Below are 27,974 nucleotides of genomic sequence, written 5' to 3' on the forward strand. Positions count from 1 at the left end.
AAAACTGGTCTAACTTACTCAGTGGCTTCTCTGGCTTTTGTCACCCGTGGCTGAGCAAATGCAACTCCTTGTGTCCTTGCAGTCCCAATCCCGTGTAGTGTCTTTTCTGCTCAGGTTGATCCACTAATATTTCTATCTTGATTCTTGCAGTTTCTTAGCTAGTCTCTAACACAGCGCTGAGGGGAGGATAGTTAACGCCTGTAGTAAATATGCTTCTTGGAGTAGAGTTCTTGAGATACTGTAAGACAGTTGAGATTCACTTGACATTCATTTTTAACCAGGAAGTAAAACAAAGCATTGTATAGTGATGGCTTTTTGACTCCTTCATTGTCTTTCTGTAATAGTTGATCGTGTCAACACTGTTGCCAAATTCCAGCTCCCCTCTCTTGAGACATTCAGAATGAAGTCTCCCCTATCTCTGATAGAACTCCCAACTTTTTTTTTTTTTAAACGTCATCTCAATTTCTTTCGTTCTCCTTTCCGTATATTAAGTAAACAGACCTGTTGTAGATTTCCATAAATACCATCACCTTTCATTTTCGTTGGTGCCTGTGTTATCCTGCTTTTCTTGGAATGCCCTCCCTTTCCATATTACCCATGATTTACATGAAAACTGGCCTCAAATTCATTTTAACTCCTTTAGTACATGAGAAGGTGCACTGTTAGGAGTACAGAATGTATTTTTTCCTTTGGAATTGCATGGTGTTTTCCTGTGTCTTAACACACGGATCACTTTCTACTGTGTATTGTAGTTAATTGGTAAATGTTTGTCTTCTTTGCTACATTACAAATTCTTGAGAGCAAGCCTGTTTCACTTCTGTCCTCTCCTTTCCTCTGATCTGCACTGCACATGTCCGTGTTCACTTAGCTACCTTATGGGATTCCTACTCTCATCTCTGAAACAGTTATGGGTGATAGCATGGTGACCTCTTGTGTTAGTGAATTGCTTTCAAGTCAGTGCACTTAGCTTGCACTGGGCAAGGTGTATGCCTACCAGAAGTGGTGTTGCTTTTCAAGACTATTTCATGGCAGGTAATCTCGTTTTTATAATAATGAACATGTGAACTGATAAAATGAGTGCAAAACTTTTTTTCCCCCCCTGAAAACCAAGTTGGATTCTTTGGAAAGACTGATAAAGGTGAGTTCCTAAAACAATGGCTGTAGAATTAGATATAGCTGCAGTAACTAAAAGTTTGAGAGGAAGAACATTCGTCCCAAAGGATTCTGTGTGTAGATTGCTTTACAAGGATTTCTTTTTTTTTTTTTTTTTTACAAATAGTTTATTGTCAAATTAGTTTCCACATAACACTCAGTGCTCATCCCCACAAGTGTCCTCCTCCATGCTTTACAAGGATTTCTTAAAGCTTTCTACTTTAATGAAACTGAAAATGGAAATTATAGATGCATTTATAGGTGTGGTTTAGATCGAGCAGAAGGAACTTCAATCAGCAAGGAGCTCCTCATCATCGATCCCATTCTCCAAGTGCTTTCACCCCATATTAAGATTGGCAAATGAATGTACATTTATGTGTTTAACTTAAATAAAATGTTTAAGGTATGTATGTATGATATTTTGATTTCCTGCTTCAGCTTTAATCCCTTTTTTTTAACCTGTTACTTTTGGATATGGTTATTTGGGTTATCAAAGCTTCTGCCTCAGTAAGTGTTTGATTTTTTTGTTTTCTAAATGATTAGAAGAACGTAAGACCCTCAATGAAGATACTGGTTGTATTATGTCGGAATAAACAAAGAACTGGCACGGGGAGACTAGAAAGAGCTAGAGACAGATCGACCTGGTTTTGGTTCCTGGTACCTATCTCCTAGGGAACCTAACCTTTTTGGATCTTCATTTCCTCGCTGTAAAATGGGAGTAACCCTTAACTTGGAGAGTCTGAAGATACAGTGGTGTTCTGTATGTCACTAAAGTAGCTTTGTGATATCAGGCAAGTGATTGAACTTTTATTACCTAATTTTTCATTATTGCTGCTTTATTGATGAGAAGACTCCAAAAGGTAAATTTTTTTTATGTGTAAGCTGTTTTATCAGAATCTGAGGGTTAGTCACCTGAAATATAGTAGTTGCTCAGTAAGTATTTGAATTTCTGGACATGATTCATACTGCGTAATAGCTTGCATACTAATTAAGCAAGGGCAAGCTTTTGTATCTAGGAGATGTAGTGTGTATATGAGGGTTTCCATGAACTCTACCAGCTTAGAACAATCTGTCAGACTGATGTCCATCATTTATTAACAACTGCCGGCTTTTGCCAGGCACTGTGCACTGGGACTCCTCATTAAGAACTAAACTATTTGCATCTGGTCTTTGTGTTTATCAGTCCCATCCAACTTTATTATAACTATCACTTAGTAAGACTTAATGTGTTTTTTAGGTGAGAAGTTGGGAAAAGTGAAAGATAGGGAAAATCTAAACAGAATTACTTGAGATAAACTTAATTATTAAGGTGATTTGAGGCAAGTGTAGGGGGAAAAAGTATTTTAATTTATTCAGTGAATATTTGATTCCTAATGGCCAAATTGCTAAAGCTGTAAGGATGACCTCTTTTCTGTACGAAAAACAGATGGAGCAGATAGATGATAGCTCAGTTGATTTCTCTCACTACGTGGTATTTTCAGTTAGTATTCTATTTTTCATTTCTGATGGAGTATTATAAAACCAAACATTTCATTTTAATTGGTAATTTTAAGAGATATGTTCCATTCCTATTGGTACATCCGATTTTATTTTTATGAATTAAAACTATTATTTTACAGCACATGTTGCTGGAATGTATTTATTTCATTAATACGTTTTAAGTTTTTTTTTTTTTTTAGTAATTACTTTGTAAGCCATGAATACTCGTGATGTAATGAGTCCAAGATAAGACCTTCTACAAGAGAATGTGCATTTTTTGATGTTTACTTAACTGTCAATCTTTTAAATCCAACTTTATTTTAGACTTAATTTGTGACTTTGTACCTGATTATCTTATTTTACTTTGAAGTTGAATAATGGGCTTGGGGATGGTATAAAGCATTGGGCACCATTTGAAGCACACTTGAGAATGTGTATTTGTGAGTCTGTAAAGGAAGAAACCAGACTGTGACCAAGACGAATAGTAATGCTGGTAACTTAAGTCCTGCAAATGTGAATTGTAAATGTATTCATGAGTTAATAAAAGCTATTTAACAAAGTTGCCTGAGGAATAGCCAGGATGTGTGTTGAATTCTTTTAACTATTGTGTTTTAAAACTGGGTAAGTATGAACTGTTGTCCTCAGTTTAGAGTGTTTCAACCCAAGGCTGCAAAGGGTTGGTTGGGTGGGCCTGTGGCAAAATAGAAGGGCTGCTGGGTGGAGGAGATTGTGCTCGTAGGGCTGGTGCTTCCTAACCCAGTCTGTTGCCTGGGAATGTGGGTCTGTTTTTACCAGCTTGTCCTTAGCCAGAAATCCAGATTTTGCAGAAAATTTGATATTAAAGATGTTGGCAACTAACTCAAAAATAATTAAACACCATGAACCAAATGAAATCTATCTGTTGGTCAGAAATGCTACCATCTTAGAATTTATGATTTAGATAATTGGCTTTGGACATATTTTTAAAGGTGTCCCTAATTGTTTTTAGATGTCTTTTAGCATTTAGGTTTCAGAAATTGCTGCTCACATGTTGATAAACCCACTTTTTAACTGATCATTGGTTTACATGGCAGACATGTTTAATTCTTAAATTGGTTTCTAGTTTGGGGCTACTGCAGTATGTATGCCCATTTAGGTTAACGTGTATGTATAGACTTTAGAGGCTGGCACAAGAATCAAAGTATGACTTAGTGTATACTGTCAGAAATTAGCATTTTTAGTACACTTTTTTTCTTTTTTTTGGTATTTTGGTTTGAGTGCTTATTTTAAGCATGCATGAGTGCAGTTTGGTTTATATCTATTGTATTAACCTGTTGGGGTTTGCAGTACTATTCTGAGCAGACAGCTTGTCTAGAAAATGAAATTTTTTGAAGTTCATATTAGTTTATATGACCCATGAGCCTTAGAACATAATATTACCCTGAAAACATGTAGGTGCTCTTCTAGTCCAAGTATAGAACAAGTAGATGATACAGTATTTTTTTTATTTATTTTTGAGAGAGCAAGAGAGCATAAGTGGTTAAGGGGCAGAGAGAGAGAGAGAGACAGAATCCAAAGCAGGCTTCACGCTCTGACCTGTCAGCACAGAGCCCAACATGGGGCTTGACCTCATGAACCATGAGATCATGACCTGAGCTGAAGTCGGATACTTAACCGACTGAGCCATCCAGGTGCCCCTAGTATTTTTATTTTTGACCAGGCTCCATGTTTCTGTAGAGTGAAGTCAAGTTATTATCTTGACTTTCTTTTTTTGTGTTTCTCAGTTCCCCACTCACGCTTCATATACATAACAGCAAATCGCAAATTAGAAAATCTCAGGTCCGTTTTGTTCCTGTCTTTCAGGTCCAGGGTGTAATTGATTTGTTCTACTTTATCCCCCCTCCGTCCCAATTCATTTTTACTATGGTTGCAGCATCCTGGTTAAGGGAATCCCTACCTACTTAGGGGACATTTCAGGAGTGGTTGGTATGGTTGAGAGGTTAAAAATGGAATTGCAAGTGAAGAATGTGGAATTGACAAAACCTTAACTGGAACCTCCTCAACCTGGAATCTTCAGTGCTTCTGCCCCAGAATCAAGAAAGTGCTGGTGGCGTTTTCCTTTGGATTTTTAGTTTTTATAACGTTCTTGTTGACATCTGCCTTTATCGTTAAAATGCTGGAGTTTTTGACAGGTGAAGAAACCTGAGTGCAGCTATCACAGTCAGACTACTGTGGACGAGTTCAGTGTGGTGATCAAGACTTTAGCTGCGCTTGTATTTCAGGTTCTGGAAAGGTCCTTGACTTGGAACCCATACGTAGTCTTTGTTTTGATTAGCTGGGTAAATTATGAATATAAAATATTGTTCAGTCCTGGTTTTGATTCAGGTTTAAGGTGAATGTTGGTGAATGAAAGGCTAAATTTGAGAGTAAGGTCTATGCCTGGCATATGTTACATATAGAAAAGATATACTTCAGTGTTCTTTTAAAAAACAAAAAATTGGTTGAACCTGTTAAGTAAATATGTGACTCAGTAGTATGTTGTTTTGATTCTCATTCTTTTGCTGGTTTGCCGTTTGCCTTCTGTTTTGTTAGCATACTTCACACAGTTGCTTTCTCATATACAGTAATTGCTGTTCAGAAAACCTTAGGCCCCACATTTCCATCAGGGATGAGCTTAAGTCTGTAGAGGCTGTAGTAGCGCGGTTGGTTTCAGGAACGCCATTCTTGCACGGACTGAGGGTCAGGAGTTTTTGCCAATTCAGTTTAAGAAGACTGAGGTGGAGAAGTTCTCCTGATAAAGTTTTTTTTAATTAAATATTTTATCTGGTTAGGATGAAATAATTGGAAGCTGTAACTACAGCATCTTCAAATTTTTGATATTCATGGAAAGCAGTCTACTTGTCCTATCTTTGAAATACAAGGGGAAAACCTAGCTGCATTCATAATCTGTGACGCCATACCTCAGTTTTATGTTCACCTTTTACATTCAGTTCAGGCCATGGTTTCTACTAGTCCTTCCAAATACAGGTAAAATTACCTTGCTTGTGTGGTCTTACGTTTTACTTCTTGAAAATCTTATGTTCCCTGAACCTTGAGGAAAATTAGAAAGTTTAAACATTTTCCAAACAAATGTATCTGCTTGAGGAAACATCCCAATTTCAGGATCTTCTATTTATGTCTTGGCCTCCTGGGAGAATTAGAATCTGGTCTACGAGAAGGCGTGTGTTTACATTTTCTGGCCCTTGTCACATGGAAAAAGAAAATTTTGGCATGTGTTCTTCTAGGAATCTTTTTTCCAGGAACGCAAGACTGGAACAAGTTGGATGAGCACAGAAAACATAAAGGCAGTCCCCAAAGTTGACTGGGGTGCATGTTCTCCTGCGAAACCTTAAGTTTGATGCTACCTAATCCCTAGTGGGTAGTTTAAGCAGGGGGCATGTGTATATGTATTTTCCCCTTTAATACTCAGCTGACTTAAAGGGCTTTTCCAAGTGAAAAACCTGAAGCAGAAACGTGCCCCAGGGTTGCACAACTCAGTGAGTGGCTGGGCCAGCATCCTACGGGACAGTCTCAGCCTAGAAGCAAGCTCTACTTTTCATTACTGTACCTGTAAAAGGAGTGTACAACATCGTGGTGGTACAGGTAAAGTCCCTTTAGGTTGAAGGAAGTATTACCCATCTATTTTGAGTCCCTGCAGAGAGAACCAGCAGTACCATGTTTTGGGGGAATATAGTGGTAAACTGGAAGACACAGTTCCAGCTTTGCTGGAGCTTACATTCTAGTAAGGGAGACAACCCACAAATGCTAGAGAAAGTGTGGTGAAAGACAAATGTGGTGAATTTCATTTTTGTTAGAGTACACAGGCAAGGCAGAGACTTAAGTGAGGAAGGACACCATTGCCGGTAACTGGGGGGTAGAAGAGCCGGAACAAGTGCAGATACCAGAGTTCTGTTAGTTTTGCATTCAGTTCAGCAGGCTTTTGTTTTACAGGTTGCCTTCAAACCTTTAATGAAAGAACTGACAGTGCATAGCAAATGTTTAATGCTTAATTTTTTCCCACAGGGCTTTTTCATTTGGTAATGTAGACATTGCCTTGAGGTACATATTTTTTCCCATTTTACAGAAGTGAAAATTAAGATGCAGAATTGAGCACAATATGAAATAGTTTAATGACTCTCCATACTGTGCCCATCACCCAGCTTCAACAAGTAATCAACATTTACTAGTCTTGCTTCATCTACACTCTGCCCCCTTGGTTTTGTTTTCTGGAATATTTTATATTAACTTTATCTTAAAACTTTAAACCTTTAGAAGAGTTAATAAGACCAGGACTGCCTGGTCAGTTAAGTGTCTGACCTTGATTTTGGCTCAGGTTGATCTTATGGTTTGTGAGATTGAGCCCTGCTTTGGGTTTTGCACTGACAGGGCAGAACCTGTTTGGGATTCTTTCTCTGCCCCCCTCTCTCCCACTCCCCCCAACAAATAAGCATTTAAGAAAAAAAAAAGACCAGTTCAGTTAATACCTGCAGGCTTTTCACCTAGATCACTGATTGTTAGAATTTGCCATATTTGCTCTTTTTTGTTTGTTTTAATCTGTACTGTTTGAGAAATGCAGACATCTTGACATGGCTTTTTAAAAAATTTTAAAGGAATGAGGGCTTTCTTCTTAACTACAACATAACCATTACACAATTCTGACATTGATACTGTATGATAAAATGTTCAATATATGTTCAAATTTATCCTGTTATTCCATTAATATCTTTTAGATTTTTCATCCAGTATTCAGGGATCAATCAAGGATTTAGTTGTTTAGTTTCCTTGATCTAGAGCAATTCTCTGGTCTTTGTCATTAATGGCAGTAGCAGTGTGAAGAGTCCAGGCCCACTGGTCTTTAGAATCCCACAATTTGGATTTGTGTAGTTGGTTTTCTCATGACTACAGATAGGTTAAACATTGTTGGCATAACTATTAAATAGGGATGTTAGTGTATTTTATCAGGAGGCATTGTCTCACTATTGATGCTAAGCAGTCAGTGGGTTTAGGTGATACCCACTAGATTGCCCCACCGTAAATGTATTTTCCTTTTGTAATTGGTGACTATTCTGGAGTGACAAACGAGACTGTGTATTCTCTTTAGTCTTCTACTTGGTTTAGCATCTATTGATAATTCTGAATCAGTTATTGCTGGACTATGTTAAAGCAAAGTGCAGATCTAAAATTTCACCTGTGTTTAGTATGTATCCAAAAGAGACAGGCTTTAAAGAAAAAAACCACAGTGCCTTTATTACACCAAATGAATTCCATAACAAATTCTCTGAATTGTCTCAAATGTTTGTCCCCCGTTGGTTTGCCTGAATCTGAATCCAAACAAGATCCACAGGCTGCATTTACTAGATGGCCTGTTGAGTCTTTTACTCTAATAGATTTCCCACCCTTCCATTCTGAATTTGGTTGATCATTTCCTGGTGTTTGATGTGTTCAGCTATTCTGGGTATTTTCTGTAAAGTGGCAGGTAGAAATTTGATTAGTTTTCAGGTTGCTTTGTTTTGCAAGAGTACATAAGTATTTTGGGTGTAGCATCATGTGTCTACCTTTTAGAGAAGATTAATTCTTGGTGGGTGCAGTTGCTGTCAGCCTCATCCATCTGTTTTAAAGTTCCCCATCAACCTTTCACCTAAGGATTCTAGTATGCATTGTAATCATTGCCTAGGATTTGTATAGTTGCTTTCTCATGATTAGAGGTAAAGTTAAGTTTTGATTCATTAGGGACTACAAAGGGTGATTTTCTAATTGCATTATTCCTTTTGTATCAGTGAGATTTTTTTTCTGACTTGTGTTTATTACTATTTTGTGTATCTTCCTGGGGAATGTTGTAAAAGGATACATTCTTCATCCGTACTTCACAGAGGATGTTCCTGGATTTCCTTAATGATATGTCCTCAATTTTCTCATCTGTAAATTGGGGGTAATTATCATGTCTTCCTCTTGGGGTTTTTGTGAAGATTGGATGGGTTGGTACATTTAGTGTAGAAATGGTGCTTGGCATGAGTGTTGGTCAGTGGTAGTTAACAAAGTAACTCAGTTCTTTGGAAACATCTCAAGTTTCAGGTGTAATGGAGAGGTGGAGAAGGGAGAGAGCCTTCCTGAGCTGACGTGAGCGAGCGGCTTGGGCTTGTATTGAGTGGGCTAAAGGAAGGTGCTCCTTGCCCACAGTGACTTGCCTTTTGCATGGAAATGACTGCAAGACAAGAAGCACTTGCATGTCACTGCACACTGTTAGGTGGATGTTGGTAATAGCGGGAGCACGTTCTGAAATTGAGTGAGTACAATGAAGTATGTAGACCACTCTTAGCGGTGGGCAGGTAGGATGAGATCGAGGCTCCAGACACAGATTTTTACTACCTCATGGCCCATCGATATCCCTCCCCTCCCCCCATTGAGATTTTTATCTGAGCAAAAGGCTTCTTGTTGCCTCGTTTGATTTACCTTGTCATTCCACACACCCTCCAGACTGTGATAGCTGATGGCTTTGGTATGGAAGGAAATGCTGTACTCTCTTTTGACCTTTTAATCTGCCATTATTTATTGCTTTAAAAAACTCACCATTGATGATTGTGTAGGATATTGAAAGTTTAACACCCTCGGTTGGGTACTTGATCATTAATATTTGATTCTTTTACTTAACAAACACTTGTCCTACCTGTTGTGTCCCAGACTCTTCTAGACACAGGTTACATCACTGAACAGCACAGACCAGAATCTCTACCCTGATGGAGTTTACATTCTGGTAGTGAGGAGACAGCAAACATAAACAAGTTTACGGTATGTTTTGAGTGCTATGGAAAGAAAGCAGGATGGGGTTCCTGGCTGGTTTAGTTAGTAGATCATCAGACTAGTGATCTCAGGGTTGTGAGTTCAGGCCCTACGTTGGGTATAGAGATTACTTTTAAAAATAGATAAATCAGGTTGAGAGACTGAGATGGCTAGGTGAGTTACTTTTGAGTAAAGATATAAATGAGAAGAGAGCAAGTTTTGTGAAAATCTGGGAGTGCTACGTGTACCCTGCATAGGGAGCAGCAAATGTCAAGGTCCAGAAGTGTATTTGGTGCATTGTGAATAAAGGAGTGACTGCTGTGTTGGTTAATACCCTGCAGTGGGCCAAGGGCCAGAATTTAGAGATAGGTGAAGATGTGAGGGCATTTAGTTAACTAGATGAGATGAAATGGTGATTTGGACTAGAGTTCTAGCACTTGAAGTGGTAAGTGGTCTGATTCTTTTGAGGTAGACCCAACAGACTAGTGAACTCATTGTGTGTGGCTTGAGAGAGACTGTGCACAAGCAGTCAGGGATGACTATATTACTGACATCATAGGACTTGGGCAATAGTGAGGGTGGGGTTGCCATTCCTTGAGATGGGGAGGACTGGAGGAAGACAGGCCTAAGGGATATGAGCCAAGTTATTCATGCTCCCAAACAAGGATAGGTGGTCCCCAGACACTTAAGTCAGAACTGTGCCCCATAGATTTTACTGTGAGAACTCTTCCATCTATCGGTTATGTATTGCCAGTTCTTTTAACCTAATGTCTTAAGGATGGAAGAGAGAGCAGGTGAAGGAGTCCTGGCTTGGGTAGATTCATATAGCCCATGGTAACAAAGTCAGGTGGAGAAAGGACTAGATTTAATTTTTTTATTCTCTGGGAACAGGGTTAATTAACACTGCAGAGAGAATGAAGGCAGAAGCCTTGGGTTTGGATGGTGAGAAGCATGATGAGCCCTGGTCTTATAGCATCTGCTCTAATTGTTTACTTGCCTCTGTTTCTCCTTACATATATCCATTAACATGTGATCATACGTAAATACTTCAGTTGAATTTTTATACTGTGCTGTTGTAATAGTTTATTTTGTAAACATTTGTTATATATACATACATACATCTCCGGTATTTTTTCTGCAAGCACAGATTCTTAAACATGGATGATATGGAATAATCTTTTATTAATTGATACGGATTATGCTTCTTTCTATGAGTAAAGAAATGTTCTTGTCATTGAAGTTAGTATTGCCTACTGATTACAAGGGCAGAAACTGTTTAGACCAATACATGTGAGTGCAGATCTTGATGTAAATAGAAATAAATAACTGTCATGGGGCAAGTTCTCCTACTTTTTGGCTTCAGGTTTCTTATCTGAAGTGATCGTAACTGTACTTGTCCCATGATTGTTGTGAGGAGCACAGTTATGCACACAACACTCTGGGTACAGTCTCTGTAAGGTGTTAGGACTTAGTTCAGTTAGTGTCATTTATAGCTCACTACCTCTTAAAAGCAAACAGGCACTGCTGCTCTCATTGCGTTTTCTCATTTCTCTCAAAAAGATGATTGGAGTTTGTTCCATGTATACGATCTGGTATCATCCACATAAACGTTGAGATTGGTGGTAATTTGGAAGTTGTCCCCATACCCAAAAGGTTTTCATTCTCTTGAGACTTCTTTAAAAAACAACAGCACAAAACATTGTGAGCTAGACTTCTGTATTGATGGAAGCAGGTTAAAAATTAGTATGTCTTGGAGAATGTATGTATATGGATGAGATGATAAACCTGGTAGTTTATGATTTTTCTTAGGTGAGTAAGATTTTATTTGACCAAGTGGTTTACTTACATGGGAAACCATCCTCCTAAACCCCTTGGCTCCTCCGTACTTTGCTAAAAGTGGAGCTGTTCCCATTGGTAGGGATTGTTCAGATCCCTGCCCACATTGCCTCTCTTTCCACCCCTGTGATGGTACACTGAGACTAGAAGAAATCCCCAGAATTCAGTTTAAACGCCATTTGAGTTCAGAGTTTCGTGCATTTCTTATGTACTTCTAGAAATTTGAATAACGAAGTTTGTAGGTATAATAGAAATGTTTTGCCAGAGAGATTTAAGGGTAAACTCCTTACATGTTTTGAGGACTGTTCTGTCATATGCTCACATGTAGTGTGTTCTCTTTAGCTCCACTTGTAACTTGAAATTGGCTGGAATTCATATCCGTTGCATTTGGAACCCTTCTTTTGCTTTTGAAGTGTCACTGATAAACTGCTACCAATACTCATTTCTACATTTTTAAAGTAAGTGTGGGTTGAAGAAGGTCCTATATGAGTACTTACATACTCTGCACCATGCACCATTAATCTACTCTGCTAGTGGAATTTGCTTTACTGAACCTTGAATCAAGGTGTCAGAAGTGAAAATGAGTTATGAAAAGTCCGTAAGTAGAATTTTGTATAAATTTAGTTTGTGTGTGTGATTTACTTGAAGTCACGTGAATAGGAGCTAATTATTCATGATATGGTTTAAATATTTGTGGGAGAACTACGTATTTAATAAATTTCTTTATCTAGTTCTTTTATCCGTAAATAACTTTTGTGAGGAACCTAATATGCCTCTATTATAGTTGGCAATTTAAAAGGAATTGATATCCTCATTTTTAGTCCATACAAGTTGTAAAAGGTAAAGTGACATTTACTGAGTGCCTCTCTGTTGCACTGGGCAATATTCTGTGCTTTCTGTATGTTAATTATTCCTTATCAAACCATTAGGAGCTAGATGGTGATCTGATTTTACAGATGAGACAGTTGAGGCTCATACAGATTACTTGCTTGATCCTGCATTTAGGAAGTAACAGCTTGGGCTCCAGCCTTCAGTTTGTCTGCTTTCTTGATCACACCGCTTATATGCATGTAAGTTTTCAGAAGTGTCTGTATGTATTCTGTAACCCTCAGATTACTAGCTGGTACACTGAGTGTTTTTCATTGGATCAGAATGTAAGCAAGACCTGGCAGTGCTGGGCTGGCCTGTTCAGGTAGTCCTTTGAGTGTGTGGTTTTTAAAGTGACTCCAAAGCTAAAATGATTGTCGTTCGGTCACTTCTGGTGTCACTTATTCTACCCTTTGTGAGTCCCTTTGCTTCATTAATTTGTTATGATGTGGAGCCCTGATAGCTTTAGGAATTGCTTTTCTTGTTCTCTGTTGGTGACTTTATTTCTAGATTGACTATATGTCCTGGATTTTATAGATTGTCCCAAAATAATTTCCTACTTTGGAAGATAAATTATATGGTCACCCTAGATAATAGAAAAGAGATGTTGGATTTGGTTATTATAATAATATTTTTAATATATTACCTAATGGGAGGTTAATAGCCAATTTAATTTGGTGTTACCTATTTTCCTTTTTCTAGTTCAAACAGCAAATGTTTAGGTATGCTTTTCTATTTAGATTAATTCCTCGGGTGTAATTTAATTCATCCAAACAGTACCAAAATTGTATTCTGATTTTGTGCAAAACTATCAACAGAACACTTTCTGAGAAAGAAGCTCTCTCCTCTGTGGGGGCTTCTGCTCTGTTTTACAGTGCCCTTGTGTTTTGAGATTTGGCTAAATTCATTATACTGCCCATCGCCACTAGGGGACCACTTTATGCATTCTACACGTAATACTTCTAGTATGGAAGTACTTGTTTCCTTAAAAATGTGCTACCAAGGAACCAACCCATGTATTTATCATTCCTGTACCTATTGTATTACTTGTCTCACTTAATGGGATTTACCTAAACCGGGTAGCAGCTTAGTTCTAATATAAAAAAATTTAAAAAGCTGCTTTTTGGCTGATGAAAAATTTTCCCATGTATATTTTTCTGAAAATAAAGGAATTCTGGTTAGTGTTCATTATATTTTTGTCATAGAAATATTTACCTCAAAGGAAAGAGAAAAATACAAAGAACTTATATTGCGTATTTTATTTGGAACAATATTTAAGGAATGCACAATTTATGTCCTCACAGAGTAAAGTTCAAGGCTGTGACTGTGACAATTTCTGTTCATGACTAGAATGTAAAACTTAGCTGCATTGCATTATAGTATTTTATATCTTTCTACCAACTAAGTTGACCTATTTTTGGTTTTGTTTGTTTTTCCTTTTCCAGTCTTTACCGGGTGTTGGTTTCTGGATGTATTTTGTTTAAATTGGAAAAATCTTAAGCCTGCCCACAGACTGGTATCCAGTGAGATGGGGACTTCTTGGCAGTGGCTTTTGAATAGTCTGAGGAGGCATAGGCAGACAGAGTTGAAAAGTCAGCCTTGAGCTAGTGTTTGGCCACTCTCTGCTACCTCTCCTGTGGGCAAAATGTCTTTTCTCTCTAGCTTACCTGCCGTCTGGAGAAGTTAGGGGTTAGATCAGTGTGAACATTCATTCATCAGGGAGCAGAATATGGTTCAGATATCTGACTTGTAGAGATTGTATTTGACAAAACAATGTTACTGAAATTAGCAGTGTTTACTAGTGATTTAGTGATTGTTCTGCTTCTGAGGACTTGGTTCTCTGAACAAGTAAGCTACCGGTAGGGGCTGCTACAACTCACCCCCCCTCCCCTCCCAGCAAAAACCCCTGGATGTTTTGTTTATCCCTTCTTGGGGGAAACACAGGGTTGGTCAGCCACCGCTCCTGAGAAGAGCAACACCTGACAGGGCTATTTTGACTGGAGTTAGGCTTTCCTCTGTAAATTGAAACCGGTGGTTTGGTTCTTGAATGGTGGGGAGCACCTTGTTTAAGGCCAGATTTCATAACAGCCAACAACTGTTTTTGTAATTAAGGACCCTGCCCCTTATACTGAAACCTTAAAGGTGCCCTCCCCACCCCCCCCCTTTTTAAGAGAGAGCGCCTGTGTGAGCATGGGAGAGGGGTGGAGAGAGGTGGGGATGTGTGTGTGGAGAGAATCGTAAACATACTCAATCCCACGACCTTGGGATCATGACCTGAGCCAAAACCTAGAGTCAGACACTTAACAGCTGAGCCACCCAGGCACCCCTAAAGGTGCTCTTTTAAATAGTTAATGCTTATTAGTCATCTGATTATATTTTATTAAAAAAAAAATTAGGTCATTCTTCTTAGATAATGACCAAGTATTTCTTTAGAAAGTTTTTGGGGTGGGGGAAGTGGCCATTAACTAACCACCAACTTCAAGATTTAGCAAGTATGAAGTGATACAAATCCCGACTGTTAGTGTATTTTTATGTTGTTGTATGTGGGAGTTTTATTCAGTCAGTCATTATTGACACTGGGTTTTAGGAGGAAGGATTTTAATCAGTTTTCTTAGTGTAATTATTATAGTGCTTCATGCTTAAAAAGGCATAAAGTTGGGTTTAAGTAAGACATGTCTGTCTAGGCAGCATTATGAATAAGACCTAATAATCTAATTCAGTAGAACATTTATCTTTAGGCATTGTTTCCAACTCCTTGCCAATGAGAGGTGTGTTTTTAAAAGTTTTTAATACTGTGGTCTGTTTTGAACAGATTTGGAAAGAAGTAGCTTTAGTATCATTAATAGGACTTAAGTTTACTTCTGATTTTTAATCTACCTAGATTCATCAAAAAGCACCGACTTTGTTGAGTATAGAAAAATATTTCACTTGGCAGTTGCTTTATCACAAAAGGAGAAATCATGTTAGAAGTTGATGTGTGGAGGCATTAGGTTGAATAATAAATTGTTCTTTATATTGATCTTTCTCAGCTACAATTGTAATTAACTTTGTAGATTTAGAATTTGTCTCTTTTCCAGGAGAAAAGCCACCAGATTCATAAACTTGACTTTAGGTGGATTTAAATGTCTGTTTTCCAGAGTGATTTTTTTCCTTAATCCAGGACTGAAAAATATATGATTGACTTAATTAAAGATAACTTACTATCTAATGGTTGATAAATGTTTGTTTTATTGAGGTTTGGAAGATATAACAATACATTATTTTTCTGACTTTCAGAAAATTTTCTTCCCCTCTCTACTCTCCTTGGTTTCTATACCCTTTAGCAAGAAAGCATTATTGAAAGGAAAAAAAATACTCAACAAAATCAAACCTTGTGTCTCTGTGCCTTTATCCCTCAGATTCTCTTGGAAATAATGCCTGATGAAAAGGCAAGGAGACTACTTTTCTGAACATTTTTCAAAAATCTTCTGATGTCTACCTTTTAGCTAGCAGAAGTAGTAAAATTTTAGGGTTTTTATAAGTTGTATGTTCCTCATTTTTTTGTGTGCAATGTCTTGTTTTCCTTTAGGGCAGGAGTCCTCACAATTTCTACATTGCTGTATAACTACCACAGATAGAAATTTGTAGGAATTTAGGAAAATTTCATTATATAAATTTGCATAGACTGTGCACAGTGATAATCTGTGTTTTTGGGAGTAGATGATAATGTACAGTAAACTCTACCTGCCTGTTCCACCCAAGACCGTAACTGGTTATAAAAAGTGCCTTGTTTGGGATTTATAGCATTTGAAGATTTATTCTGGTACCCTTATGAATAATTAGTGTTTTTTTTTTCTCCCCTTGCTCCTTTAAGGTGCTTTAATTAAGATCTCGGTGTCTCTTCCAGTCTGAGGCGACCACAGTAAGACAAGAAAAGGCAGTGTCACGGTAGGCAGTTCTTAGTTGCTAGAGAAGTTAGGTTGCTTACTTATGAGGTTGATAACCTCATAACTTGTTCTTAGTTCGAAATGATAAGTATTCTTATGACTTTGAAGTATCAGATGTGCTCGTATAGTTTTTCTTCTGGAACTGAGGTATATTTTAAACGTTTTTTTTCTTTTTATAAAGAATGTCTTGTTGCGCCGTTTTGCTAGACTGAAAGTTCCTCATCACTTGGTGAGACCCTCCTCTAATTCAATCTTTGTCTTTTGTCTTTGCTGCCTTGCAGGGTTGGTACAGTAGGCTTCACTAACTTAGCTGCAACTCAGAATTTCTCCTCCAGCACCTGAGTAAATGCTGATGGTCTTGTGGAGAGTGGATTAAGAGTACGAGCTAAGTTCTCAATCCCAATTAAGAAGCGGAGGAAAATTTAAACTGTCTCCTTCAAAGTTTATCACAACCACCACCATCAAGACAGCAAACCAAAGGACAAAGACTTTGACCTGCTGTGTTGCTCTGTGTAGTCCAGTTCACGTATGGTTTACAGACTTGGCTGGGGTTACTAATGAGTAAATAAAAAGTTGGACACTTCTGTCATTGGACACTTATTCACAAAGTTACCAAAATGAGGGCTGTACTGGAGACAGCAGACATTGCCATAGTGGCCCTGTATTTTATCCTGGTCATGTGCATTGGTTTTTTTGCCATGTGGAAATCTAATAGAAGCACCGTGAGTGGATACTTCCTGGCGGGGCGCTCTATGACCTGGGTAGCAATTGGTGCCTCTCTGTTTGTGAGCAATATTGGGAGTGAGCACTTCATTGGGCTGGCAGGATCTGGAGCTGCAAGTGGATTTGCAGTGGGCGCATGGGAATTCAATGCCTTACTGCTTTTGCAACTTCTGGGATGGGTTTTCATCCCGATTTACATCCGGTCAGGGGTATACACCATGCCTGAATACTTGTCCAAGCGATTTGGTGGCCATAGGATTCAGGTCTATTTCGCAGCCTTGTCTCTGATTCTCTATATCTTCACCAAGCTCTCAGTGGATCTGTATTCGGGTGCCCTCTTTATCCAGGAGTCTTTGGGTTGGAACCTCTATGTGTCTGTCATCCTGCTCATTGGCATGACTGCTTTGCTGACTGTGACCGGAGGCCTTGTTGCAGTGATCTACACAGACACTCTCCAGGCTCTACTTATGATCGTTGGGGCACTCACACTCATGATTATTAGCATGATGGAGATTGGCGGGTTTGAGGAAGTTAAGAGAAGGTACATGTTGGCCTCACCCAATGTTACTTCCATCTTGTTGACATACAACCTTTCCAACACAAATTCTTGTAATGTCCACCCTAAGAAAGATGCACTGAAAATGTTGCGGAATCCAACAGATGAAGATGTTCCTTGGCCTGGATTTGTTCTTGGGCAGACCCCAGCTTCAGTATGGTACTGGTGTGCTGACCAAGTCATCGTGCAGAGAGTCTTAGCAGCTAAAAACATTGCTCATGCCAAAGGTTCTACTCTTATGGCTGGCTTTCTGAAGCTTCTGCCAATGTTTATCATAGTTGTCCCAGGAATGATTTCCAGGATACTGTTTGCTGATGATATAGCTTGCATCAACCCAGAGCACTGCATGCAAGTATGTGGAAGCAGAGCTGGGTGCTCTAATATTGCTTACCCACGCCTGGTGATGAAGCTGGTTCCTGTGGGCCTCCGGGGCTTAATGATGGCAGTCATGATTGCAGCTTTGATGAGCGACTTGGACTCTATCTTTAACAGTGCCAGTACCATATTCACCCTCGATGTGTATAAACTCATCCGCAGGAGCGCAAGCTCCCGAGAACTAATGATTGTGGGGAGGATATTTGTGGCTTTTATGGTGGTGATCAGCATTGCATGGGTGCCAATCATCGTGGAGATGCAAGGAGGCCAGATGTACCTTTACATTCAGGAGGTAGCAGATTACCTGACACCCCCAGTTGCGGCCCTATTCCTTCTGGCAATTTTCTGGAAGCGCTGCAATGAGCAAGGGGCTTTCTATGGTGGAATGGCTGGCTTTGTTCTCGGAGCAGTCCGTTTGACACTGGCCTTTGCGTACCGTGCCCCAGAATGTGACCAGCCTGATAACAGGCCGGGCTTCATCAAAGACATCCATTACATGTATGTGGCCACAGCACTGTTTTGGGTCACAGGACTCATTACTGTGATTGTTAGCCTTCTCACACCACCTCCCACAAAGGAACAGATTCGAACCACCACCTTTTGGTCTAAGAAGAGCCTGGTGGTGAAGGAAAGCTGCTCCCCGAAAGACGAACCATACAAAATGCAAGAGAAGAGCATTCTGAGATGCAATGAGAATAGTGAGGCCATCAACCACATCATTCCCAATGGGAAATCCGAAGATAGCATCAAGGGCCTTCAGCCTGAAGATGTTAATCTTTTGGTGACCTGCAGAGAAGAAGGCAATCCAGTGGCTTCATTAGGTCATTCAGAGGCAGAAACACCAGTAGATGCTTATTCCAATGGGCAAGCAGCTCTTATGGGTGAGAAAGAGAGAAAGAAAGAAACAGAGGATGGAGCCCGGTACTGGAAGTTCATAGATTGGTTCTGTGGCTTTAAAAGTAAGAGCCTCAGCAAGAGGAGTCTCAGAGACCTGATGGAGGAGGAGGCTGTTTGTTTACAAATGTTGGAAGAGCCTCCACGAGTTAAACTAATACTAAATATTGGACTTTTTGCTGTGTGTTCACTTGGAATTTTCATGTTTGTTTATTTTTCCTTATGAACTTTTAAGGATATGATGAGACACTAACTTAAGAAAATACTGGTCTTTTGGGGAAAAAAAAACATGTAACTGTTGCATCTCTCAGGCATTGTTTACGCTGTAGGTTTTAGCCAAATTTTACTTAGCAGAAAATCATCTATTGCAAGACTTTATTTTCCCAGAGATGGATGAAAGCAAATTTTCAACCTAAATGAAGTAAAACTTGTTTAACAGACTGAATTGTGCAAATGTGGTTTAAAATTTTCCATACCAAAGTAAGGAGAGACCAATTATTCTCATAGAACATGTAGAACAGAATATATGCTAAGATATTACAAATAAGGTATACTGTCTGCACTGCCAAATCTTGGTAGGCCTTCTTAACCTGAAGTAGAAGACTTGCTCATTTCAAAGTTTTTTCTCTGTCTCTTTAATCTCTACTACCATTTAAAACTGAATTTGTAGACATTGTATAATCAGTTGTGTACTGAAAATCTAACCATGTGCTTGTGAGGTACTTGTGTCGGGACAAGTTAGTTCGTTTGCAAGGCTCATTTTGCTAGCATGAGCCTGTGGGTTCTGACTGCCAAAAGAAAGGAAGAAGAATGTTTTTCCAAAGCTGTTCTTGTACCACCAGTATAAGGAATGTTGAGCAAAAGTTCCAGTCCCCCCCCCCTTTTTTTTCCTCCTACTTTGAAGTTTAAGTGAACCACACTCAAAATGACCATCGAGTCTATCTTGGTAAAGTTATCTCATGACTGTATTGTCGGATGATTAGGGGAGAAAATGAAGTAAACATTGCTGATGATCCCCAGATTTATTGACCAAGTTCAGGTTGTTTTTACAGTTTGGGAATTAGCAGTCCTCAAGCAGGGTTTGGTCAGTTTATGCTAAACAGGTGACTATTCATACTCCACTAATTCTCTAGCTTTGTTCTTTGTTCTTGTCATTTGGTAACATTTTTTTATTAGCCACATACCTTTCCAAGTGGTTTCAGTCAGAAGATAGGTCCAGAAATTTGAAGAAAATTGTCACTGCCTTTGTGCTGAGTTGCCCCATGATACATTAAAGTTGAGTTTTTCGAGGGAAAATTTAATTCTGAGATCATATTGTGTCCTTGAGAAGTTTCTTTTCCCCCCTGACTTTTTTTTTTGAAAGACTTACCATCCTTACACAGCCTCTACATTTTTGTTTAAAAAGCTACATTGACTTAGAGCATGAGGAGGTTTCAATGCAAACTGGGCATCAGTAAGAAAAGTCAGAGTGCATGCTTTGCCATCGGTAGGTTGTCAGTATGGTCTTTTTGTGGAATGGATAGCATGTTAAAGAGGTGTCAAGAATAAGAACTTCTGGGCTTCATAGTATGTCTTGTGCAGGATATTGTAGGACTTGTGTAATTGTAGGAACCTCTGTCTTCACATGGCATGGCGCTCCATTGTAACCTTCATGGATAGGAATCTTTTTCACCATCTGATTCCCCTTCGTGAGGACAAGGTACAAAAGATGTTGGAGAAAAGCTCTGTAGATCATGTAGTTATGTGTCTGTGTGCTCAACATGGTCCTTTTTCCTCCATGACATATGAAGGAAATTAACTGTGTATCTACTTTCTTTGACTTTCCTGTAATCTCTGATACTTTTTAAATTGCATGATTTTATTAAGCTTGTATTCTTTAGGGAAAAGTATTACTTTTTTAGATACTTTTGTAGATTTTGAATCAAAACTCAGTCCTAATGACTTTAAATTTTTTGTATTCTATAAACTAGTTTCATTATGATGGACTTGATTAGTCCAAAGTTGATTTTAGAAATTATCAGGTAGCATAATGTCTTCCCATCTCCAGGAGGCTTTCTGATGGACTGAGTCTGTATATGAAAAAGTAATTTATGTATGAATAGCATGATTTCTGAGAGCTTAGAGTGCCTTGTAGAATTTTTTTTCCCCAATTTCACTCTTACGGTTTAGAAGCTGGGGGCCAAATAAATAGGGACCATCCTTTTCTTGAATGGAGGAGGCTGTGGCTGTGACATGTCTAAGGTTACAGAAAGTCTTTTGGGAAGAACGGAAAACCATGTATCCAAAGCTGGACTCCTGGTTAGTCGTCGTCTTTTCTCAAAGGAACTATTTTTTCCTTTGAGACAACCTTTTTGGTATTTGGGAAAATAATAGGACCTTAGATTTTTCAAATTGGCATTTGAGTTGTAGGAATCAAAATTTTCTTTGAACACATTGCTGTAGAACTCCAGAAAGAGGATTGACACATTGGCTGGGCAGCCTTCTTACCCCTGCTTTTTACAGCATAAATTACTAGGTGGTGTTTATGTGGGGTTTTTTCCCCTTTGTTTAATATTGAGTCCTAATAGTTTGGAGTATTAGGATCCCCTACTTTCTCTTTGCTCCTGTCTTAGTACGATACATGAAATACATCCTCTTGTGTCTATTTGTGTGTATATAGCAGTAGGTCAAGTTTAGAGTACTAATGTCTGTAAATAAGGAATGACTATTAGCATATCCATTAGGATGTTTATTCTTGCCAGTATAAACAACACTGTGGAGACTGAAGTCCCTGAAGCTTGCCTTTCTTACTGCTTTCCAGTAATAGATAATGTGCTTGAATAAGTATGAATTGCTGATTGCAACTTCATTCAGGGGACCATTGTTCAGTCTAGATGTCATTAGGAGATTGTTCATGGAATGATACATGGTCTGTTTTAAGCTAGCAAAATGTTCATACTTTACACGAACTAAATGGGTCCTAAATGATAACATTTGATCTGTAGACATATGTATTTTTATATTGGTTCAAGCTAAGGTTGAGAATTGAATAAGAGTGATACGGACTAAAATAGTTACCTAAGAGTCAAAATAAAGTGAGGACAGTGGTCTTCAAAAGATAGAGACAAATATTGTCTTATCTGCTCTTGATGGTATCCCCAGTTCTTAGATTTTTGTCCTTCCATACAATCTCAGTCTTAAGATCTGATGAGAAGAGCTTACTACTCCAGCATGTAGAATAATTACTGGCTCCAAAAATACCATATCCTTTTGCCCCAGGATGGTACGTGGCATTTGAAACAGCTGAGCCGAGCTTTTTCCGCAGCCATTCTTTTCCTGGTGAGGTTATCACTCATATCTCTAGGTTAGAGAAGCATCAAGCAGTAGTGGTGGTACTGTGTCCTTTGGCCTAAATTCAGCAGATCTCCTGTCCCAAGGCTTCCTTTTTTCCCTTGGCTCAAAGGATGCATTGTCTTTTTGCACAAAGAAGCTGGCCAGGGTCATAGTTCTTAGCATGTCAGGTAATTAGCAGAGAGCTATCATATGTGAAGCTTCACATTTTAAGAATTGATTGGGAGCTTGTCACTCAGTTCTCTAACCTGAGGCTAACTGGGAGTGGGGAACTGAAAAGTCTTGTTCAGGGCGCTGGAGTCTGTAAGTGTCTCCTGTTTCTCAGTCTACTGCTTTCTTCCCTATACTTACAGGGTAAATGGATCTTTACCCTCTTTGAATATCATTTAGGGTAGCCTATGGGTTATTCTTATTCTTTATTAGCTCTTAAAAGGTTAGACCCGTCAGTGTTCCTACTTGGCAGTATTTGGCTTACTTACTTTGCTTATACTTTTTACCCTGCTGTGTTGTTTTCATCTGAGGTATGGTGGTTAGAAAGGACCACATGGGTGTGGAGGAGTTACACCTTAACCATTCCCCAGTTTAGGTTGAGAGACGCATGTAGAACATTCCTGTTAGTTATGTGACCACACAGACCTGCCAGGACAATTTTTCTCTGAAGGTCAGAAAAACTATTAAATGAGATGCTGACAAATCCTGGCTGATACAGACTTAACAAATTAGGTAATGGACAAACATTAGGTTAAAATGTGCAGACATAGAATTCTAATGTGGATTCTAGGACTTGAAGCATCTTGGCTATTAGCTAGTTTAAGCCTTTCCTCATATAGATTAGGATACCAACGAATAAGATCCAGCCTGTTAAACCCTGGTTTGATGTTAAATATTGTGAAGATTGTGAAGTAGGAGTTTTTAATTTGAGGTTAAGTAACTCTTTGAGGCTAAATGACTGATAATTTGTTAGTGATGCTTTAGTAGAAAAAAATGCTTTTAGGCTTGTGTTCATAAGATTTCTCATTAGCAAATGTTAAATTGCCTAAGTCATTCTGATGTTGTTAGCTTGAACAGACTTTACAAATAGGATATATTCCTATCTGTGTGTATACCCACCTACCATTCAGAGAGACTGGTCTTTCCCTTTGCCTTCCCTCACATTTCTTTAATTCTTCGTCTGTTCTTTTAACATTTCTCAGATTTCTGTTTTGATCTTTTATCAGCTTAATTCACTTTCAGGCTTATTGCTGTGATGTGCAAAAGTGCTGCTTTGCCCTAGTTTTGATTACTGGGATCCAAGTAATGATTCATTAAGTATAGTTGTGTTTAAATATATTGAATTTCAGTTAGCTTAAACTGTTAATTCTCAAGAATGATTTTCTCAGGCTAATGTTTACTGGTGTTCACTAATAATAAAAACGCCCTAATAATTCATCAGTATCTTATTCTGAAAACTCTTTCCTTCAAAAATTAGGGAGGCAACAATAGTTAAAATTTATACCAATCCCTTTGAAATGGTGGTATCACAATGCAGAGAGGAATAGAGTTTATTTTGATGCCAAAAAGCCTTGTTCTTTCAGTACTTAAAGGTGAAAAGTTGAAACTAGTCAGTTGGCGTATAGAGAAACCCTTTTGTACTAGTTAGGTATGAAGCTGGATTATATAAGAAGTAATCTTTTGATTACTACACTTAGTTAGACTTGGTTCGCTTATTAACTCAGGGCTGCAAATCCCTTTTCTTCCATTAAGGTCACTTCTCTTAATTTGGTATCCTTTTTATCAAACTCTCCCCTCTGTTGGAAGACTTGGTATTCAGCTCCTTTGACGCCTAGAATTGGATTTAGCTAAGGTTCAAACTACATAATAGGCTTTGCCAGTGCTGAGTCCCACACCATTATTCACATAGTCATATAAATGTTTTTATTTAAACTTCTCTCCAATGCCAGGAATATGGCTTTCAACTACTGATTCACCTTTAAAGGAATGTTGTGAGAATGGATATAATTTATGTTTCTATTTCCATCTCAAATCCTTTAGAAAAGATAGGACTTCGTTTTTTGTTTTGGGTTAAGCACCCTGTTTCTCTGGTAACTAACAGCCTTAACCATTGGTATATTGCCGTTTATTCAGAAATAAACGAAAAAGATTTGATGTATTTGTATTGTTACTCATTGCATGTACTTTACTTTTTAGGGGAGGACCATACTCTGAAGCTGTTGATTTAAACCAAATAACCTTAGTTTATGTGATGATTTTTTCAGTGTGGTTTGGTTACCTGGATTCATGTGTGAAGAGAGCGATGCTAGAACAAATAAGCAAGTGAAGAGCAAGTCAAGACAAAAAGCACAGTGGTCTCCGATTTTTTTGTGTGTAGGAGCAATGGCTTTACTTTCAGAAAAGCACTAGATCATAATTGTTGCCCGTGGTACTGAAGCCCTTCCGTCCTCTCCTACCCTTCCGTACTCCCAGTTAAAAATAGTTTACAGTCCGTGAACTCTATCAATAAGGGAAATACATATTTCAGTGATTTCTGTAACAGCACAAGTTGACAGTAGATAACCACAACCTTATTGGAGACTTCCATTTATCTTGGTAAATTCACCTTGTTCCCCAGTGCTGCTGGAGACAGGAGTGTTTACTTTGTTTATTGCCTTTGGATAAACTGGCCTGGATAATTTTTCAGCATTTAATTGTAGCCTAGACTTCTGTAAATGGAATTTTCCTTAATAACTCGCTTTTTGGTTATTATAGTTGGAAACTGAAATTAAGCTCATTGCTATTATTGAAATCCCAAATTGGCAAAGGCCAGTATATAGGGTATTTCATAATATAATCAGCTTCTGAAATTTCTGTGTTTTGATTAGTGCCTTCTGGTTGCCAATACTGACTCTGCTAGTTTACACATTTCCCTTTCTTGATAGAATGTATTTATTTGTTACAATTCCTCTTTTTAAATTTTGTTATAACTAGTAAGGAAATCTAAAAAATACATTTATATTTACATACTTTATATGCAGCCTTTGTTTAGGTTCAAGGAAACCAAGTAGCTCTAATTCCTGTTGCAGTTTAAATGTTATTTATTCATCTATATTTGTTTTGTAGTCTTCATTAAAACTATAAAGTTACTTATTCTGTGAGTATATTTTAACTATTGTTTTTCCAGTGTAGGTTTAATAGGCTTATCTGAGAACATATGTGTGACAAGAGTTTCACATTCCATGGTAGGTAAAAACCTTAAAGTAAAGGCCCACAGAAAGCACAAATCCTGTTCACGCAGGTGTGTGTCTGCACATGTAGAAAGCACAAGGCTTAACAGTATTTCTCAGTGTCCCACAAGTGCCAGTAACAGAGCCCACCAGGTGTTTGTCTCGGGAGTTCTGGAGGACCACAGTATCTGTCGAAAGCTCTAGACAATGGGGTGATCTAAGTTGTGGTCCTAAATGAGAAGTGATTCAAATGTAATAAATGTAATAATCTGAAAAAGTGTACTACTGTGGTAGAAGGAGAGAAGACAAAAGAATGTTGGGATTCTACGTGGGGGTTACTAGTGAAAATGGGGTTTATGGATTCTTTCCTACCCTCTGGAACTAACTGGGACAGACTTTGAGGCTTTTGGTGGGTGGAACAGTTTGATCAGCTTTTGCTTTAAGTTGTGTAGCCATTGGAGTTGGTTTTTTGTTTGTTTTCAATCTTAAATCTTCAGGAAATTTTACCTGCCATCAGTAGTTTCCTGAAAATATGGAGAAATTTCACATTTTAACAGGGCAAATACTTGTCTTTAATTTTTGTAGGTTTGTAAGAGGTGAACCTATCTTTATTTTTTGGTGTGCTTTATGCACTTCATTTTATTAGCGCAGAATTTGATCCAGGTGTTCTGAGCATCAAACGAAGTCTGAGACAGATCTGCCAGATGAGCTACTTTGCTTTTTCACAGTGGTTGTAAGACTCTGAAGGATTCTTTTACCTGTATCATTCTCCACTTCATGAGTAGATTAGGTGAAATCTGTGGGTGCAGCAGAAGAAAATGCTTGTCTTGCACTCGGTATTGCCCTTGTTTTCTTTACCTGAATAGTCCAGTTTATCAAGATGCATAAATAATTTGTCTTGAATTTTGCCCATATATCAAAAGCTGTAACTCAGAATGGGAGAGAAATGACTACCTTTGTTCGTTCCCACTCTCTATTTTGTGTGTTTATCTTCTTAGGGAAAGACTTGGTCAACTCTGATAATATATGGAATGAAGATTAAAGCTGGTGTAGACTGATGTCACATGTCTTATTAGAAGGGTTAACCAGAGCGCCTTGAGGGAGAGATTTCCCCCTCCAGCAAAAAGCAGTCAGGTGTGTTCCCTCACAGTATTTTAGAATGTGAAACCTTAGGCTTGGGGTGGGGGTGTGGTGAGGGAGGGCAGAGGAGTGCCAGAAATGCAGGAAAAAATGGTTCGAGGAACATCTTTGGCTTAGCAATGTGTGATAAGGCAAAAACAGTTATAACCTGTTGATCCTATATAGTATGCGTCTGTACCTTTAAATGTTTTTTAAATTTAAAATCATTTGTAAGAACTTCATGGTTTTGAAGATTCCTTTGGCAGAATTTCTTTCATTTATAATTCCATAAAATATTGCTTTAATTATTCGTCTAGGTGAAAGTAGTCCTAGCAGTGTAAATATGTATAATTAGAATTTTCTAATTTCACTTTGAGATCTCTAACTTTTGAGTGGCAAAAACAGATCAACAAGTCTTTTGCTCATGGACTTTTCTGTGGCGTTGTTAAAATGCAAAAGCTTTATTTTTGTTAATGATGACATACTAGTTTAGTGTCAGATGACGACACGGAATCTGTTCCCTGCTTTCCCCCACGAGTACTGCTGTGGTTTATAGATTGCCAACAGAGTCCAGAAATACAGCAGGGACCTACCCATTCTCGGCTTGGACACCCCATTTTCTGTTGCCCAGACCTATGTTGGCGATCATGTATGAACTATGTTATGCTTCTCAGTACTTATTGTTTTTTTTTTGATAAGGTGGATATCAAAAATAGTTGCTGTGCAAAAGTTAGTAGTCTTCTTCAAGAAGAAAACCGATTCCTTTTCTAATATCCTGTGAAATCGCTTCATTCATTTCTTTATTTTTAAGCCAAATGTCAGCAGAGTACTGCTGCTTTTATCTAGTACTTTTGATATGTAAGTATTGCATTTTAAAAAGATGTCTACATTGAAAATTGTTTTTCCCAGTGTCCTCCCTATTTGTTCATATTTTTTGTAAGAGACCAGTCTGTGCACTGGGGGTGTGTATTGTGTAAATGTACCATTTTGTCAGTTATGCATTGTAGACCGAATGTGATTATAAATGAAGCTGTTGAGTTATTGGTGAGTTTTTTGAATTGTAAACTGATTTCCAGTGTACTGTTTATTGTCCACAGTTCTTTTGTTTGTTCGTTTGTTTGTTTCAAGGTTTGATTGATCGGGGTCCATCTTCACGTTGTACAATGTTTTAGTTGCAAGCAGAAAGTAGAATTTGGTATAAACCAGGTTATTTCTGTATTGAAAGGAATACAATTGAAATTGTAGATTTAGGGTTGTTAACCATACATGACAATTCTAACTTGACTATTATTCTAACCTACTGTATACAATCTGATTTTTTAAATTGTAGACATGTATGATCTTGGTTTAAGTGTGTTTTTAAAAGTGTTATTGTGGAAAAAAATGGAAAAACAATGAAGCAAATCTGCTAAAGAGCTGTCAGTTTTCATTACTGACTCTGTAAAATACACTGTTCTTTGTGTACTGTGTGTTATTTTGCCAGCTGCTGCATTAGCCTTCAAAAGTATTTGGAAACTTCAGATGAACTACATTTCTTGAAAAGTATATTCCTTTCTGTGGTATCTTGTCCTGTAACTGAAGTATAGTAATTATTTTATGGAAATGTTATTAGCACTTCTGTACCAACTTTGAATAAAATGAAAAATTTACATTTCTGTGACTGAGTATTTTCAGTATGAACATGTCTGCCCTCAAAAATTTACAAAGTTCTGTGTCTAGAGT

General features: G+C 38.2%; 2 protein-coding genes across 3 annotated transcripts in view; both read left to right on the forward strand.

Moving 5' to 3' along the window:
• The window catches only part of SLC5A3 (solute carrier family 5 member 3), a 33,954-nt gene extending 6,047 nt beyond the window's left edge, over nt 1-27,907 (forward strand). Inside the window, exons 1-2 of one of the 2 annotated variants that reach the window (XM_039228987.1) lie at nt 11,637-11,720; nt 16,337-27,907. In XM_039228987.1, coding sequence (XP_039084918.1) covers nt 16,673-18,829 — 2,157 coding nt within the window. In that variant the 5' untranslated portion in view covers nt 11,637-11,720; nt 16,337-16,672 and the 3' untranslated portion in view covers nt 18,830-27,907. Of the gene's footprint in view, nt 1-11,636; nt 11,721-16,336 lie in introns of those variants that run through there. The other variant, XM_039228978.1, reaches the window with a different exon arrangement.
• Nucleotides 1-27,974, forward strand: part of MRPS6 (mitochondrial ribosomal protein S6) — a 64,336-nt gene that overhangs the window by 6,042 nt on the left and 30,320 nt on the right. The window lies entirely within an intron of this gene.

This window comes from Hyaena hyaena, unplaced genomic scaffold (assembly GCF_003009895.1).
Source record: "Hyaena hyaena isolate Hyena2069 unplaced genomic scaffold, ASM300989v1 scaffold_2, whole genome shotgun sequence".
Lineage (NCBI taxonomy): Eukaryota > Metazoa > Chordata > Mammalia > Carnivora > Hyaenidae > Hyaena > Hyaena hyaena.